A 14,891-nucleotide genomic window follows, 5' to 3' on the forward strand; every position below is an offset into this window, starting at 1 on the left:
AATTGCTGTTGCGAATACCTGAGTCTCTACTTGTTGGCTCTCACTCTCTTTCATGAGTCTGAGGTTTGCTTAACTCCAAAGTTAGATAAAAGTGATTGACTAATAAGCCTTTTCGTTTCTTGTTGTTTATTTTTAACAATTTTCAGATATTCTAATATGAAATTTGAAGTCCACGTTTTCACTAATGTTTTGGAGATATATATATATATATATCTACCCACATATTTGAGGAAAAAAAATTATTTGAGTAAAATTTCATGGAAACTCTAATTTATACTCTCTAACTTATGTCCACAATTAGGTCAAGGCCTTAGTGGCGTATTTGTGTTAGTTATTCATTCACTTCAATCAAATTTTTCATTTTATATATATATGTCCGATATGATTTATGATTTTTCCTTTTGATATATGTTTTCAGTAAAGCATTTAGGAGATACAATGCAAAATTTAATGAGAAGACTAAATGATCAAATTGGTAATGACAGTGTCAAACTTTTAAAATTGGGCATGGGAAATATGTCGTTTGGTTTTAGAAGTTTTACTGTCTTACAAATGAATGTGCAGACACAGTTAAGTCGTCAGTTTTGCCAAATCCAATTAATACCCAACTTATAAAGGAAATTTAGGTCCATCTTTAACTCTATATAGATATGCTAGAAGCTAGCGTAATTATAGTTTTGAAAGTACGAAACCTGAAGGCTAAAACATTCGACAGAAATCACATGCGATTGGAAACAAGTACTGAAGATTTTAAAAACAAGCACTAACCTAGCTAGTCATATAGTGATTCAATTTAATTTACAATACGTGGTTGTAGATTAATTTAAAAAACAAGCACCACAAACTATGACCTGGGCTTGAAGAAACTTGCATTTCGTTCGCCCTTAACTCTTTCAGGATTCAAACTTTTCTGTTGCATCGGATTGAAATACGCGGGCCTGCCGGGCTATCTATTTTGGTAGAAGTTAAGGGTAGTTGTACTCAAAAAGTAAAAGTTATTTGAAGCACTGTCTGGAGTCAATAGATAAACTCATTGGCTAATATTATATCAGTAAGCGGGTTAGCCTATGCTTTTTGAGGCTTAACCAACTTGTTTTTGCAACTAGTGATCACAGTTTTGTTTAATGTTTGTCTGTTGCACACATGCGCATTAAGCTTGTGGCGTTTATTTTATGAGTACAGAAACAATGTAAAGCTTTAGTGGGGAGCAACCATGATTAAAATTCTGAGAAGAACCAGAATAAAACATGCATATATATGCTTGGTAATGATGAGAAGAATTTTAGTGAAATCTTGTGGGACATTGAATCATCAACATTGACGTGATCGCTATCTAATTATGAAAAAGCTGTGGAGTATGCTTCTTCTTTTTGTATAAGTCAAAATGGGCAAGCAGAGTTACGGTTATAGAATTAGCCAAGTGTTCAAACACTCCGTTTTTGATCACCTTCACACATAATCTTTTCTTAATAAGAAATTAATAGAACTTATGGCTTACTCCGTTATATGTCATGACCTTCATCTAAATTTGTCACTAAAAGTCGTTGAAGATGCTCCTAAATTTACAAGTAAACATTAAATTATCAATTTCAATGCCGTGCACTCATTATACACATGGTTTTGTCTGCAGAAACCCCGACTGTAATTTTGTTTTTATAGTTGTCATCTCCACTTTTTCGTTTTGTTCTTTACTAGCTATCTTATTATTATTATTATTATTAACCTGGGGAAGACTTTCATTGTTCTTATTAATAAAATTAATTTATACCTAACCACCATCTCTTGTGGTGGAGAAAAGAATTACCTAGAACTAGGGTTCTAGCTAATCAATAATGAAACCCTAGCTAATTTTTCATGCATGGCCAAGGCTCTTAACAGTTCGCATCTAATAACTTTATCGATTCTTGCTGAAATTTGCATGTCTTTTTGCGTTTCATAATTCGTGTCTCAAACTATCAAGTGTACCCCAGCTATCATTTCCAATTTACCATGAGTAATTAGCTAGTCAACTTTTGTACTCTTAAGTGATCCACGATTTTCAATTTTCATCGATGGTGATGGTGACGGGAAATGATCAACAAAGCTTTTGACGTTGGTTCGTTCAAATTGTGTATAGATTTGAACTCTAGTAAATTCGCATCATGATTATAAATTGAGAATAGTGTTCCGTGCTCACTGCTGCCTCTAATAACAAGGAACTTTATAGTGGATCGATAAGCCTGAGAACATAGCAACTGGTGAGTAATTTAATTAGCATTCATGTATCAAATGATGTGATTGAGTAACAAGTAATTATATTGATTAAGACCAGAATTTTAAATAATTACTTTCACATCAACTCTTGAAATAAATTTACTTGGATATTACTTAACTGCATTTGTCGCTATAATTGTAAGAATTTTAATATAAAAAATAGTCATGCAACGGGAGAGAGATGGATCATAGAAAAGTAAGATTGTCGTTTTAATTATTTTTCGTCATTATTTTCAAACAAAACTTTGTGTTACGTTCAATTGTAACGAGAAGAGCATTGAAGCAATAAAAAGAAGAGAATTTAAAGATATAGATTTTGTGATGCATGTGCTTCATTAATCTTTTTTTTTTACCCTGGGGGGGGGGGTTTCATCGATGAAGGTATTAATAAGAATTTTATATTATTTTAAATTATTTTAATGGGAAAAATAAATTAAAGGGGTTCCATTAGGTTTTTCCGGGGGTGTCAATGGACCAGCTCAAAAGTTAAAACTGTTAATGAATTTCGAGTTTTGGGCTTTGTGGGTCAGGCAATCTTTGTATGGGTATGTCAAAAATATTACGCTGTGGGCATTAGGCAACGTGCATCTTTTCTTTTCTGTATTTTTACAATTGAATTAACAGTGATTCTCGAGTCCTACTTTCTGTTTCTGAGGTTCATGCATGCGACAACAGTGACATAAATTGGAGAAAAACCGGGTCTGGCCCAACTGTCCCTTTGTCATTTAATGGATCATTCTTATTGGGCTGAAAATCTAAGCCCGCACTGTCATGGGAGATTGATTTATTTTATTTTTAAAATGGGAGTTGGCAAAATTCAAATTGATTTTTTGACCTCTTAGCGCTTCCATAATTTAATCTTATAGGACCAACGGAATAAAAGTACTTAAAAATCACTCAACTAATTTCTAGGGCCAAAACTTAAATTTTGTCAGCCCTAACTTTAAGTTTGAGGAATGATGTAATTCAATTATAGTAAATATTGCTTAGATCTTATTTAATATTAAAATATTTTAGCTTTTAAACTATAATGATGAGATTTAATTAACTTATCTCTTAAGTCATCACAATTAAAATTTATCAAACACTTTAATACTGTAATTTTTAAGCTGCGGGCTGACTAACCCCAATATGAAAAGAAAATTAAAAGCGTCCTTGAAACACTAAACAAGGAGCCCTCATGACATTTCGCCTTCATCCGACAAAGATGTGTATTAAAAGCATTAATTGCACGCCGTAAAAATGTTTAAACTCGCCAAAACATTAATGTGTTTGTTTGGTCGATTATAAGAGAATTTCACACCAATTACGCAAAGTTAAAACTCGCCGAACACAATGCACGTGATTGGTCTTAGGCTGTAATCACGATTGGTCTTAGGCTGTAATATTTTTTTTTTTTGTAGTCTCAAACTCTTAAGTCTTATTTCCATAGAAGAAATATCCACCAGACAAGCCAATCCTCTTTTAGTTTTTTTTTTTTAATGAGAACAAAATTATCAATTTATGCGTATCTCCTTCATTTGAATAATGTCACATGTCCAAAAAATTGATCCCTAATAATTTTGTATTCATTGATTAAATGATGAGATAATATAATTAATTCAAATGAATTTTTTTAAAAGTACTATCATATAATAAATGATACATAATATATCAGATTATTTGGGATTAATTTTTGGGATAACTATCATTACTTTCTTAATTTTTAGTATAATAATTTTTGTTAACATAGTATTATTACTTTTCAAAACAGATGAATAAATAATATAAAAAGGACATTTAATTGTCATTGCCGAACAATAGTTTTTTTCTCTTCTTTTATATTGCCGAACAATATTTTACTAAAATGACAGGGAATGGACAACACACAAATTAAAATTTTAACCCTATCTCTTCAAAACTCAAATATGAGGTAGTCAATCAAATAAATCTACTTAAAAACTATTTGATTAAGCGCTCTTAGGGTATAAATTTATTTTATTTTTTAAAAATTTGATGATTATAAAATCTCAAATGACGTAAGTGCTTAAGTCAATCTAAAAATCATTGTTATTTTTTAAGCTAACCATAACTTAAATTTTCTTTTTATTCCTTGTGTTAACCTAAAAACTTTCACCAATTGAACTAACATCTACATACTTTTTATTACTAAAAATCAAAACTTGGGGGTGGGGGGGGGGGGGGATTAACGTCTATCAAATTGTCTTATTGTATAATATTTGACCGTCTATACCAAGTCTAGGTGCATTTTACTTTCATAAGCTATGAAATCAAATAATGCTAGACATCAAATTGTATACTAAATTTATCATTACAAACGATTTGTCCATCATCAATTTGAATGATGAGATAATGAAGTAAATTTATTTGAGTTCGTGAAACATGCGAAAAATTTTTAATCCATTTTATAACATTTCATTTGGTTAACATAGCACAAACAAATCATATTTTCTCCCATAGCAACTAACACAACTCTCAGTTATGAGTCGACCATTCATGTCAATCCAACTAAGAGAAAGAATCCTCTTCCGCGTTCTACAACTCTTTGTCCTAGTCAACGTCATCGCCTTCTCCAACTCAAAACCAGTCTTAAATAAACCGGACTTCCCATGCAAGCCGCCGCATTTTGACTCATGCCCATTTTGCAACACCTCTCTGTCAATCAGCACGAGGGCCAAGTCTCTCATATCTCTACTCACTCTCCAAGAAAAGATCCAACAACTTTCTGATAATGCCTCGGCCATTCCAAGACTTGGCATTCCTGCCTACGAATGGTGGTCTGAGTCACTTCATGGGATTGCCTCCAATGGCCCTGGTGTCAACTTCAATGGAACTGTGTCATCTGTCACCAGTTTCCCTCAAGTTCTCGTCTCTGCAGCTTCTTTCAATAGAAGCCTTTGGTCCAATATTGGATCAGCTGTAGCTGTCGAGGCGAGGGCCATGTACAATCTTGGCCAAGCGGGGTTGACGTTTTGGGCACCAAATATTAACATTTTTAGGGACCCCAGATGGGGCAGAGGCCAGGAGACTCCTGGGGAAGATCCCATGGTTGTGTCTGCTTATGCTGTTGAGTTTGTGAAAAGTTTTCAGGGTGAGAATTGGAAGAGTGATGATGGTGGTATTGGTTTTGGGTTTCGAGAGAAGAGGGTGTTGAAAGGGTTTGGTGAAGAGAGTGATCGTGGTGATGAGCTTATGCTTTCTGCTTGTTGCAAGCATTTGATTGCTTATGACTTGGAGAAATGGGGAAATTTCAGTAGATATTCCTTCAATGCTATGGTAAGTCTTTCTTTTTCATTGTCTTTGTGAGCAAATTTCAACTGGGTTTTGTTTGTTTTCAAGCTTTATCTTTAACATTTTCTGGTTTCGAAGCCAAAATTCCATTGGCTGGTGTTTGTTATAGCTTAATTGATAATCGTTTGCTAGTGTTAGTACGTATAGTTCTGATATGTCTTAACCTAATTTTGTAATTTGTAATAGGCCATACATCTAAATTTGGTTGGGGATGGACTGTTTCTTCTATTAGTATGTTAACGAATGTCTACTGGGTTCTGGTTGCTTTATGTCAACTCTGGTTTGGCCACTTCCTATTCAAAGTGTATTAGCAAATTTGTTTATCTGTAGATAACAGAGCAAGACACGGAGGACACATTTCAGCCGCCATTTCGTAGTTGTATCGAACAAGGTAAGGCGAGTTGCATAATGTGTTCCTACAATCAAGTTAATGGGGTGCCTGCATGTTTGAGAGGAGATCTGTTCCAAAAGGCTCGAAATGAATGGGGCTTCAAAGGGTAACAACTTTTAAGATCTTGTTATACAATGACTTGAAGAGAAATGAGAAAATTGAAACTCAAATTTGAATTTTTTGTAAGACCTACATGTAGACCCCTCTTATGGCATACGTACAGGTACATAACCTCTGACTGTGATGCCGTGGCCACAATCTTTGAATATCAGAACTACACAAAAACGCATGAGGATTCAGCTGCCGGTGTTCTTAAAGCAGGTTTTTGTCATTTGTTTCTTATCTTTTGAATTTTTTCACAATTGTTTCCACAAATAACAATCCAGGGTTTGTTATTTTTAAAATTACAATAAAACTAATTGTTTGCAGGAATGGATATTAATTGCGGAACATGCATGCTGCGACACACTCAATCTGCAATAGATAAAGGAAAAGTGCAAGAGAAAGACATAGACAGAGCCCTTCTTAATCTTTTTTCAGTTCAACTCCGTCTTGGGCTATTTAATGGAGACCCAAGAAAAGGCAAGTATGGAAAATTGGGACCTGACGATGTTTGTACCTCTGAGCACAAGAAACTAGCACTTGATGCAGCCAGGCAGGGGATTGTGCTTCTAAAGAATGATAAGAAGTTCCTGCCTTTGAATAAAAATGCAGTTTCGTCATTAGCTATTATTGGCCCACTGGTAAACAACATCAGCCAAATGGGTGGCGGTTACACAGGTACCATGCAATAGATTTCATCCATACATTGACTATTGCTAAGAACAAAGTAGATAATCATGTTTTTTCTTCATTAATATTAGAATTTATCAGCTTTGTTGTATATTTTGCTTTTCTTAAAATTACTATTATGCTGTATACTTATACCGTGCCTAACAGGCAAAAATGCTCCTTATCTGGTTTTCCTTGTTTACAAGTTTTCCCAAATTTAAGCTTCCTCCTGTTCTGTTTCAAACTATAGGAACTGTTAGGACCTAAAAGCTAAAGAAAATTATTAAGGTTCTTTTCTTTCTTTTCCTGACCAGTTCCCATAGTTTCAATAATGTCGGGACAATTTGATTTGAGACTGCAACATGATTTGTTTCCAGTAATTTTGAAATCTAAATTTATTTCAGTAGCAAATATGATGAAACTTGATTTGTTCTAAATTGGAGTGACTGTGGCATCTCTCATGCTTGTGATGATCTTACTACTTCCAAATAGGACGTGATAATTACTTGGTATCCGTGATGTTCTAGGAATTCCATGTAGCCCGAAGAGCCTTCTTCGAGGACTTGAAGCCTATGTTTCCAAGACTCACTATGCTTCTGGTTGCCATGATGTACCTTGTAATTCTGATGCTGGGTTTCATGAAGCAGTCCGTATTGCCAAGAAGGCTGATTTTGTTATTGTGGTGGCTGGCCTGGATTTGACACAAGAAACTGAAGATCGTGACCGAGTAAGTCTTCTCCTGCCTGGTCAACAGATGTCCCTGGTAACCTCTGTTGCTCGCACTAGTAAAAGGCCAGTGATTTTAGTTCTTACTGGTGGTGGACCCCTGGATGTGTCATTTGCTGAAGCAGATTCACAGATTTCAAGCATTCTCTGGATTGGGTATCCTGGTGAAGCTGGTGCAAAAGCACTCGCAGAAATCATCTTTGGTGATTTTAATCCAGGTTGGTAATAAAATAAGTTCCTTATTACCTAAAGAAAAGGGAACTTTTATTTGCTGAAAGGGATTTAAATCTCTCTTGAGAACAAAAATCATCTCTTTTTTTGTTATGGTATTTGAATGTTGAGCATCCTCTTAGAGCATACTCACTGCAAACTGAGATCTAAATAGAAACTGATTTAAGAATGCTATAGCAGAGTTTTAAGTTCAAGCACCAAGTAATAAAAAATGAGATGATTTCTTCCTCTCCGTCATCCAAACGTCAGGTTCCTTTTTTGATTTCCAATATAGAATTTAATGCAACTTTTGGTCTTAATAACAGGTGGAAGACTTCCTATGACTTGGTATCCTGAGTCATTCACCAAGGTTCCCATGAATGATATGAACATGCGAGCTGATTCTTCTCGTCAGTATCCTGGCAGGAGCTATAGATTTTACACCGGAACTCAAGTGTATGGATTTGGACATGGCTTAAGCTACACCAATTATAGTTACAAGTTTCTGTCAGCACCAAGTGAACTAACTATATCGGCCTCCCTTAAGGCTGGTTCTGACAAGAATATACTACAACAAACGGGATCAAGACTTGATTATGTACACATTGATGAGGTGACATCTTGCACTTCATTGAGGTTTCATGTACAAATTTCGGTGACAAATGCAGGAGATGTAGACGGAAGCCATGTGGTGATGTTGTTTGCGAGAGTACCAAAAGTTTCCCAAGGAACTCCAGAGAAACAGTTAATTGGATTTGATCGTGTCCATACTGTTGCAAAAGGATCAAAAGAAATTAGCTTTGGAGTCGATCCTTGCGAGCAACTTAGTATTGCAAATAAGCATGGAAGAAGGATACTGCCTCTGGGTAATCATGTTCTAATGGTAGGAGAATTGCGGCATTCTCTTACAATTGAAACTTACTGACGGCCATACAGGAATTGAAACATACAGCATAAATAAATTTGATTTTCAATTAAAAGGTTGCAAAATATATTTTGAAAGTAACACAACCTCTTGCTACAGTTTGTTCTTTAAAATTGTGGAAATTTGACAGAGATAATTTCACCTTTTATCCTCTTTTGTCTTCTAGATGAACGCGAGGACAAAGGCAATATGTTTATCCCATAAATGGTGTGATCATTACTGATTACATGGATGTTGTGTCATGGTAACTGCCTGATGCTTAAGTTAAGAATCCTGCAACCCCATAGCATTACATGATTTGCTGTGAAATTGAAACCGTGTATAGCTTTATGGAGTTGGTTGCTTCTAGCATGATGGAGGATAATGGGATGTTGCGTTATAAAGATTGTGTTTAGGTAGCTAGTCAAACATCCAACACCTATTCTGGGATTAGCATCCGTTCATTCTTCCATGCATTGTTGTTTCAATAAAGTAAAAAGTAAAAGCATGTGCTTGGATAAAGTAGAAGTTTTTATATTTCAATAAGCTGCATATTTTAATTTGCATTTTGGTTGTATTGTAAAAGTTACATCCACAACAGCAACAGCAACAGCAATATTCATCGCAAGAACGTAGCAAAACCCAAATAATATTTCCTAGCAAATCTCACTTTACTTACTTAGATGTCTCTATCAACCAACCAATAGGCCTTTGGTCCAGTGGAAGAGCCCTTGCACTTAGAATAATGAGTGTAAGGGTTCGAGTTTCCATAAAAATATTTATGGGGCTTATTTATAATCCTTCCTCAATTATCACATAATTAAGTGGAGCCAGTCTATTCCTCACGAAATGTGAGTAGGGTGGACAGCCTTCAAATATTTGAGAGGGACGAAATGTGAGTAGAGTGGACAGCCCTCAAATATTTGAGAGGGTTTGAAGAATTTGGACAGCGCTTCAGAGGAGTACATGCCACGATGAAGGTCCCAATTGTAGAATCAGAGGAGTACATGCCACGATGAAGGTCCCAATTGTAGAATCAGAGGAGTACATGCCACGATGAAGGTCCCAATTGTAGAATCTGTGTGTAAATATTAATTGTAATACCTACAGTCCTGTATAAACAGTATTAAAAAAAAAAAAGATGTCTCTATCAAGCATAAAATAAAAAAGCTGACATACAGATGCATTATCTCAAAAGCACTGCACTGCTCCACTTGACGGTGTCATGTTCTTTATCTCAAGTTTTTTCAAACTGATATGGCAAAGAGAACCTTTCCTTTTCCTTTATCTTGGTTTGATATTATGTTCTACGTAATCCTTCTTTTGTTCATTTTCTAATGCCAATTTGGCAACTGATCACTCGAAATTAGAGTGAAAACGCGAAAGCAAAAGTATTTAAAAGTTGCATGAAGAATATGATTCCCCCTCATAGGATGTTTTTGGTATAATAGTTAGATCTAAGTCGGCAAAACGACGCGATAAAATTGCCTTTTACTTATCTCTGTTCACACGATAAAAAAATGTATGCGTTGAAGGTGGTGGAATTCTGACTCAATTTGATTCCTGAACTGAAGAAACTAAACAACTAGATTTGTCTACTGAATATTTTTATTTTTATTATATCTAGTGCTTCTATTAAAATATATCATATATGCTAGAGTTATAAATTTTAGTCGGTTAAGTAAACCTCGAGAACAATTTTATACCGAAATTATGTAGATGGAGGATAAAATTCGGAACCAAAGGTGTAGCAAAGGCCAATGGGGTTAGAGTCAAATGGCTAGGACAATAACTACATAATACGCAAGCACAAGTTATATATGTCTTTTTGACGACGAAGTATGAACAACTTTACTTTAGCCGACCATCAATAGAGTTGCTAACTGGACAAAGGTTTTCCAGGGGAATAAAAATGTTCACTTTTGGTCAATTTCCACGTCTCTTGTAATTCTTTCCCCATTTCTATATATGAAAAAATGTGATGCCTTGTGCATTGCATGGTGCGACATTTTGGTGCGCCACAGGCCTACGGCAATAACACACGTTTCTATTGGATAAGGATTTAGTGTCCATTTTTTTTAGTACTAAATTAGTGGTTGTTCGACGATTAAAATATAAAAGTAAATTTAAAAATAAATCTTGACCAATTAGTTAGTGTTTAATAAAAACTCATCTTAGAAATGAATCTAATCAATCGTCAAAATAATCTGTTTCTATTTATCACATCTTATTAATTTTGTATTTGTTTATTATTACTTTCTCTAAATAGTAGATATAACAACCTAATTTATATTTTCTCTTTAATTTTATTTATGGCGCACGATTATATGTCGTAAATGATATCTTTTTTATGGTTATATTATTTTCTTTATAATAAAATGTTGATATATATTATATAAAAGGCCGTTTATATTTATTGATTTGTTGTGAAAGATGATTGAGTGAAAACCGTACTCATATTTAAACAAAATAGAATTCTATAACTATCTATAAATAAATAGTATTAAAATTGTAAATTAGTTATACCGTCCTAATGAGCATTATTATCTCCTAAATTATTACTCAATTTTTTTTTATATTTCAACTTAATTTTAGAAACACATTGACTAAAATATGTGGTGACTATTTTGAGGTATGCTCGTAAAATTAATTGCCTTTAATTCGCGGGAAGATAAAACAAATTGCAAAATTAATTTAATTCAATTCTAAACGTAATTTATGGGAATGTGAGAACTGAGAACCACTCAGGCTATTCTCACGCGGTCCGGTAACCAACGCAGCCCCACCCCGCGCCCCCACCTTTGACTTTTGATTTGCCCACTGACTTACCTTTTTGTACCCAAGCAAATTTCTGTAGTCCCACATAAATGTAAATAAATGAGTGTTTTGACCTTTTCACTATTTGATTATTCAAACACAAAAGTATTTGATGGGTTTTTTTTTTTGTTTTTATCATCCACTTGAACTAAACTGAAATAATGTTAGGAATATAAAAGCATTTAAAATTAAAAAGAATATGAAATATAGTTTTAAATTAAGTATTAAAATGTACTTATTTTTTAAAAGCTATTATTTATTTATTTATTTATTTATTTATTGCCAACTGATTTGTCGTTATGGAAAATAAAAATTACAAAGAATAGTATGAGAATTGTATTGCGCAACATAAACATTAGTAAGGCATAATTTTGCATTTTTGAAACTGAAAAGGCATCTATGCGTAATTACGATGCCGTCCTTGAGTCTTGAGATATAAATAATGTTGTAAATAATGACAAATGATGGGCCGCTATCAATTCCAAAAGAAAAGGCAAAATTTAGGGTAGTAAGTAAGTCAAGGATAACCACTTGGGATTAGTCCAAGTACTAGAGCCATTTCCTCATAATTGTGAGGGAAGTGATTTTAGCTCCATATATATATTATGGGGGTTTAATTTAAATTTTTTTTTTTAGAGTTTTAGAGTTTGAGTGAAAATAGTTTTTTTCATAGAATGAGAGTTAGGTATCCTTCGAATATTTGAGAGGATTAAAAATCTGAACAGTGTCATATCAAAATTAATATAAATGAGTCTTAATAATTTATATGGTGTAAATATTATGAACAATAGTTCTCTTCGAAAAAAAAAAAAGTAAGTGAAGGATGATGATGGAAGGGAATAAATAACTTTTTAGAAAATGTTAAATAAATGCAATTCCCTTGAAAATAAAAAGAGTGTAGAAGGTACCTCCCTATGATGTATGTAAATGTGAAAGAGTGACAAATGTTCGCTCATTGATGATATAAAAGGCAACCAAGTCCACAGATTCATCTTCCGCTCAATATCCCATATGTAATACATTCAGAGTGCATAATCTCTCATAACACAGCATCAATCCAAGAATAGTGAGTGAGTGGCCAACTGCACCATGAGTGACCCTAAATATGCTTATCCTTATCCTGCTCAAGGTACCTTATTTGTTGTTATTATTTTATCATTGATCTGTTCTGGAAAATGCTTTCTTTGTGATTTTATGTGTTACAAAAAAAAGAAAAAAGAAAAAAACACCCCTTTTAATTACGATTGAGGAGAAGTGTGAATGAATTGGTAATTTTGTGATGGCGTGCAGGATATTATCAAGGACCCCCAGTGATGGCACCTCCTCAGTATGCAGCAGCTCCACCACCCAGGAGAGAGCCTGGTTTCCTTGAGGGATGGTAAGTAATTATCTATTCCCATTTCATGCATGTTCTCTTATGCATATCTTCTCATGTTTCTTTATTTTTTCTTTAGAATTGGGTTTATAATTTGTATGATCTAATCTCTCCCTCTCTCTCTCTCTTTTTAATTTTTCATTTGTTTTGCGTTATATGCTGTTGCAGTTTGGCTGCTTTATGTTGCTGCTGCCTTCTTGACGAGTGCTGCTGCGATCCCTCTATCATCTTTATCGACTAGTTAATGATGATGATAATAATAATAATAATAATCCGGTAATTTCAGTGTTAGTAATTTCACCTACTTTATGTCTATTGGAATATATATAGTGTCAATGATGAACTTGCTTGACGCATGAACTTGTTCATTTCTGGGGTCATTATAATTTTTTTTGCCTTTTTTTAAAAAAAAATTCTATCTGTTAGAGTCGTTCATGCAATTCAGGGGGATTTCCGCTAGGATTTGCTATGGGTGTAATGTTGGTCTTGGTGCTTGATTGTATACTTCTCTTCCCCCTTCCCCCCCTCTCCTTTGAAATTTTCATTTTGTGGGTTGATAATAAGAAGATAAGAAAATTATGGTCCTTGTGGATCAAAATTCAATCTCTTCGTAATGAGTGTTTTACACTTTTCACTTTCACCGATTGAATTATTAAATTGGTAGATGACAGAGGAATGTGGCTACTTTTTTGAATTTGGTGCATAAGCTTGCGTGGTGTGGGGACTGTCCATTTGACTAGAAAGTGCGGTGCTACTCGTTTTTCTCTCCGATCCTTCCTTCCCCTCCAAAAAAAAAAAAAAATCACATAATAAATGATTATTAAGGAGATTTGTTGGGTTTTTTTTTTTTTAAGTCTGTTATACAGAGATATTACTGACATTATATCAGATATTACAATTAATATTTACAATCATACTATATAACTGGGACTACCACATCAGACATTACAATTAATATTTACAATCATACTATATAACTGGGACTACCATCATACATTGACACACTGAAGTATATGCTCAGATATTTTAAACCTTTTCTAATATTCGAGGGGTGTCTGCTCCACTCACATTTCGTAAGGGAGAGACTGTCTCCACTCAATTAATTGATAATTGAGGAAGAACTGAAACTAACCTCCATAATGCTCTTATGGAGGCTCGAACCCTTGAACTCAACATTGTAAGTGCAAGGCTTCTCCCATTGAACCAAATGCCTATTGGTGGAGGTTTGTTGGGTTGAGCTGTCAAAAGTGTCTAAATTCAATCTAGTGGGTTGATAATAAGAAGATAAGAAAATAAGATAACAAGTGTACCTTTGTAATAATATATATTTTCAAAAATAGACTTACGAAAAAAATTAATTTAAATTCATGTTTATAAATTAAAATTTTAAAAATAAAAAACTTATCATCGATCTCTTATATATTCCTTTGTCGGTCATGGCACCGTCTCCGGCGATTAAAAAAATTGACTTAAGCTAACAAATCACATACCATCGGATCTTAAATTTGTTGATCTATCCAATAATAGTAAGTTTTATTGAAAAAAAAGGTCATGTTGGATCAAGGCGCTTGGTGCAACTACTTAGATGGTAATCCATAATTGAATTTCTCTAACTTTTAACACATTTAGTTATGGAGTTTTGAAATGAAGATTGTCTATCCTCTGAAAACTAATTGGTAATCAAAGAATGGATATTGGACCCGTTCACGTCATTACCCCGTATTCTTAAGGGCGGTCGCTAGCCCTCCATGATGCCAAGAATCTGTCAATTAGCAATGCATTGGGAACTCGATCTATCCTACGCCCACGTTTTGACATAGCTATTAGTTGATACAGTGTCAGTCCACTCCGCTAGTTGATTTGGCCACAGCCGAGCCTCCACCGTTCACGATACTAACACACTGCTGAGTAGTTGATATGGTGCTAGCCCACCTATCGAACATGTAACTAGGCTTTGATACCACTTAATGAATCGGGGCGCTTGTTGCAACTTTCTAGTAGGTTTTCCGTCATTGAATTTCAATATTTGGTACTAAATTCTTTGAATTGATTGATAGCATGAAATTGTTGCTGCTTTATTTTTAAGTTATTGAATGATTCTTATTAATATAAAAAAAAAAATTGCTTTTATATAATTAATTTATTATTTACTT

At 34.1% G+C, this 14,891-nt stretch overlaps 1 protein-coding gene and 1 long non-coding RNA gene across 2 annotated transcripts; both read left to right on the top strand.

Annotated features, from left to right (window-relative positions):
• The first annotated feature begins 4,634 nt into the window (after positions 1 to 4,634).
• On the top strand, positions 4,635 to 8,973 carry LOC18037835 (probable beta-D-xylosidase 6). The gene is made up of 6 exons (XM_006426140.2): positions 4,635 to 5,529; positions 5,875 to 6,041; positions 6,159 to 6,256; positions 6,365 to 6,715; positions 7,234 to 7,650; positions 7,969 to 8,973. Exons 1-6 carry the CDS (start codon positions 4,735 to 4,737, stop codon positions 8,565 to 8,567), a joined length of 2,427 nt encoding a protein of 808 aa, XP_006426203.1. The 5' UTR covers positions 4,635 to 4,734; the 3' UTR covers positions 8,568 to 8,973.
• A 3,318-nt stretch (positions 8,974 to 12,291) lies between these two features.
• Positions 12,292 to 13,288, top strand: LOC18037768. Its single transcript, XR_002904662.1, has 3 exons — positions 12,292 to 12,492; positions 12,654 to 12,741; positions 12,907 to 13,288. It is a non-coding gene; the product is annotated as an uncharacterized LOC18037768 (long non-coding RNA).
• Positions 13,289 to 14,891: the final 1,603 nt, after the last annotated feature.

This window comes from Citrus clementina, unplaced genomic scaffold, assembly GCF_000493195.1.
Source record: "Citrus clementina cultivar Clemenules unplaced genomic scaffold, Citrus_clementina_v1.0 scaffold_7, whole genome shotgun sequence".
NCBI lineage: Eukaryota > Viridiplantae > Streptophyta > Magnoliopsida > Sapindales > Rutaceae > Citrus > Citrus x clementina.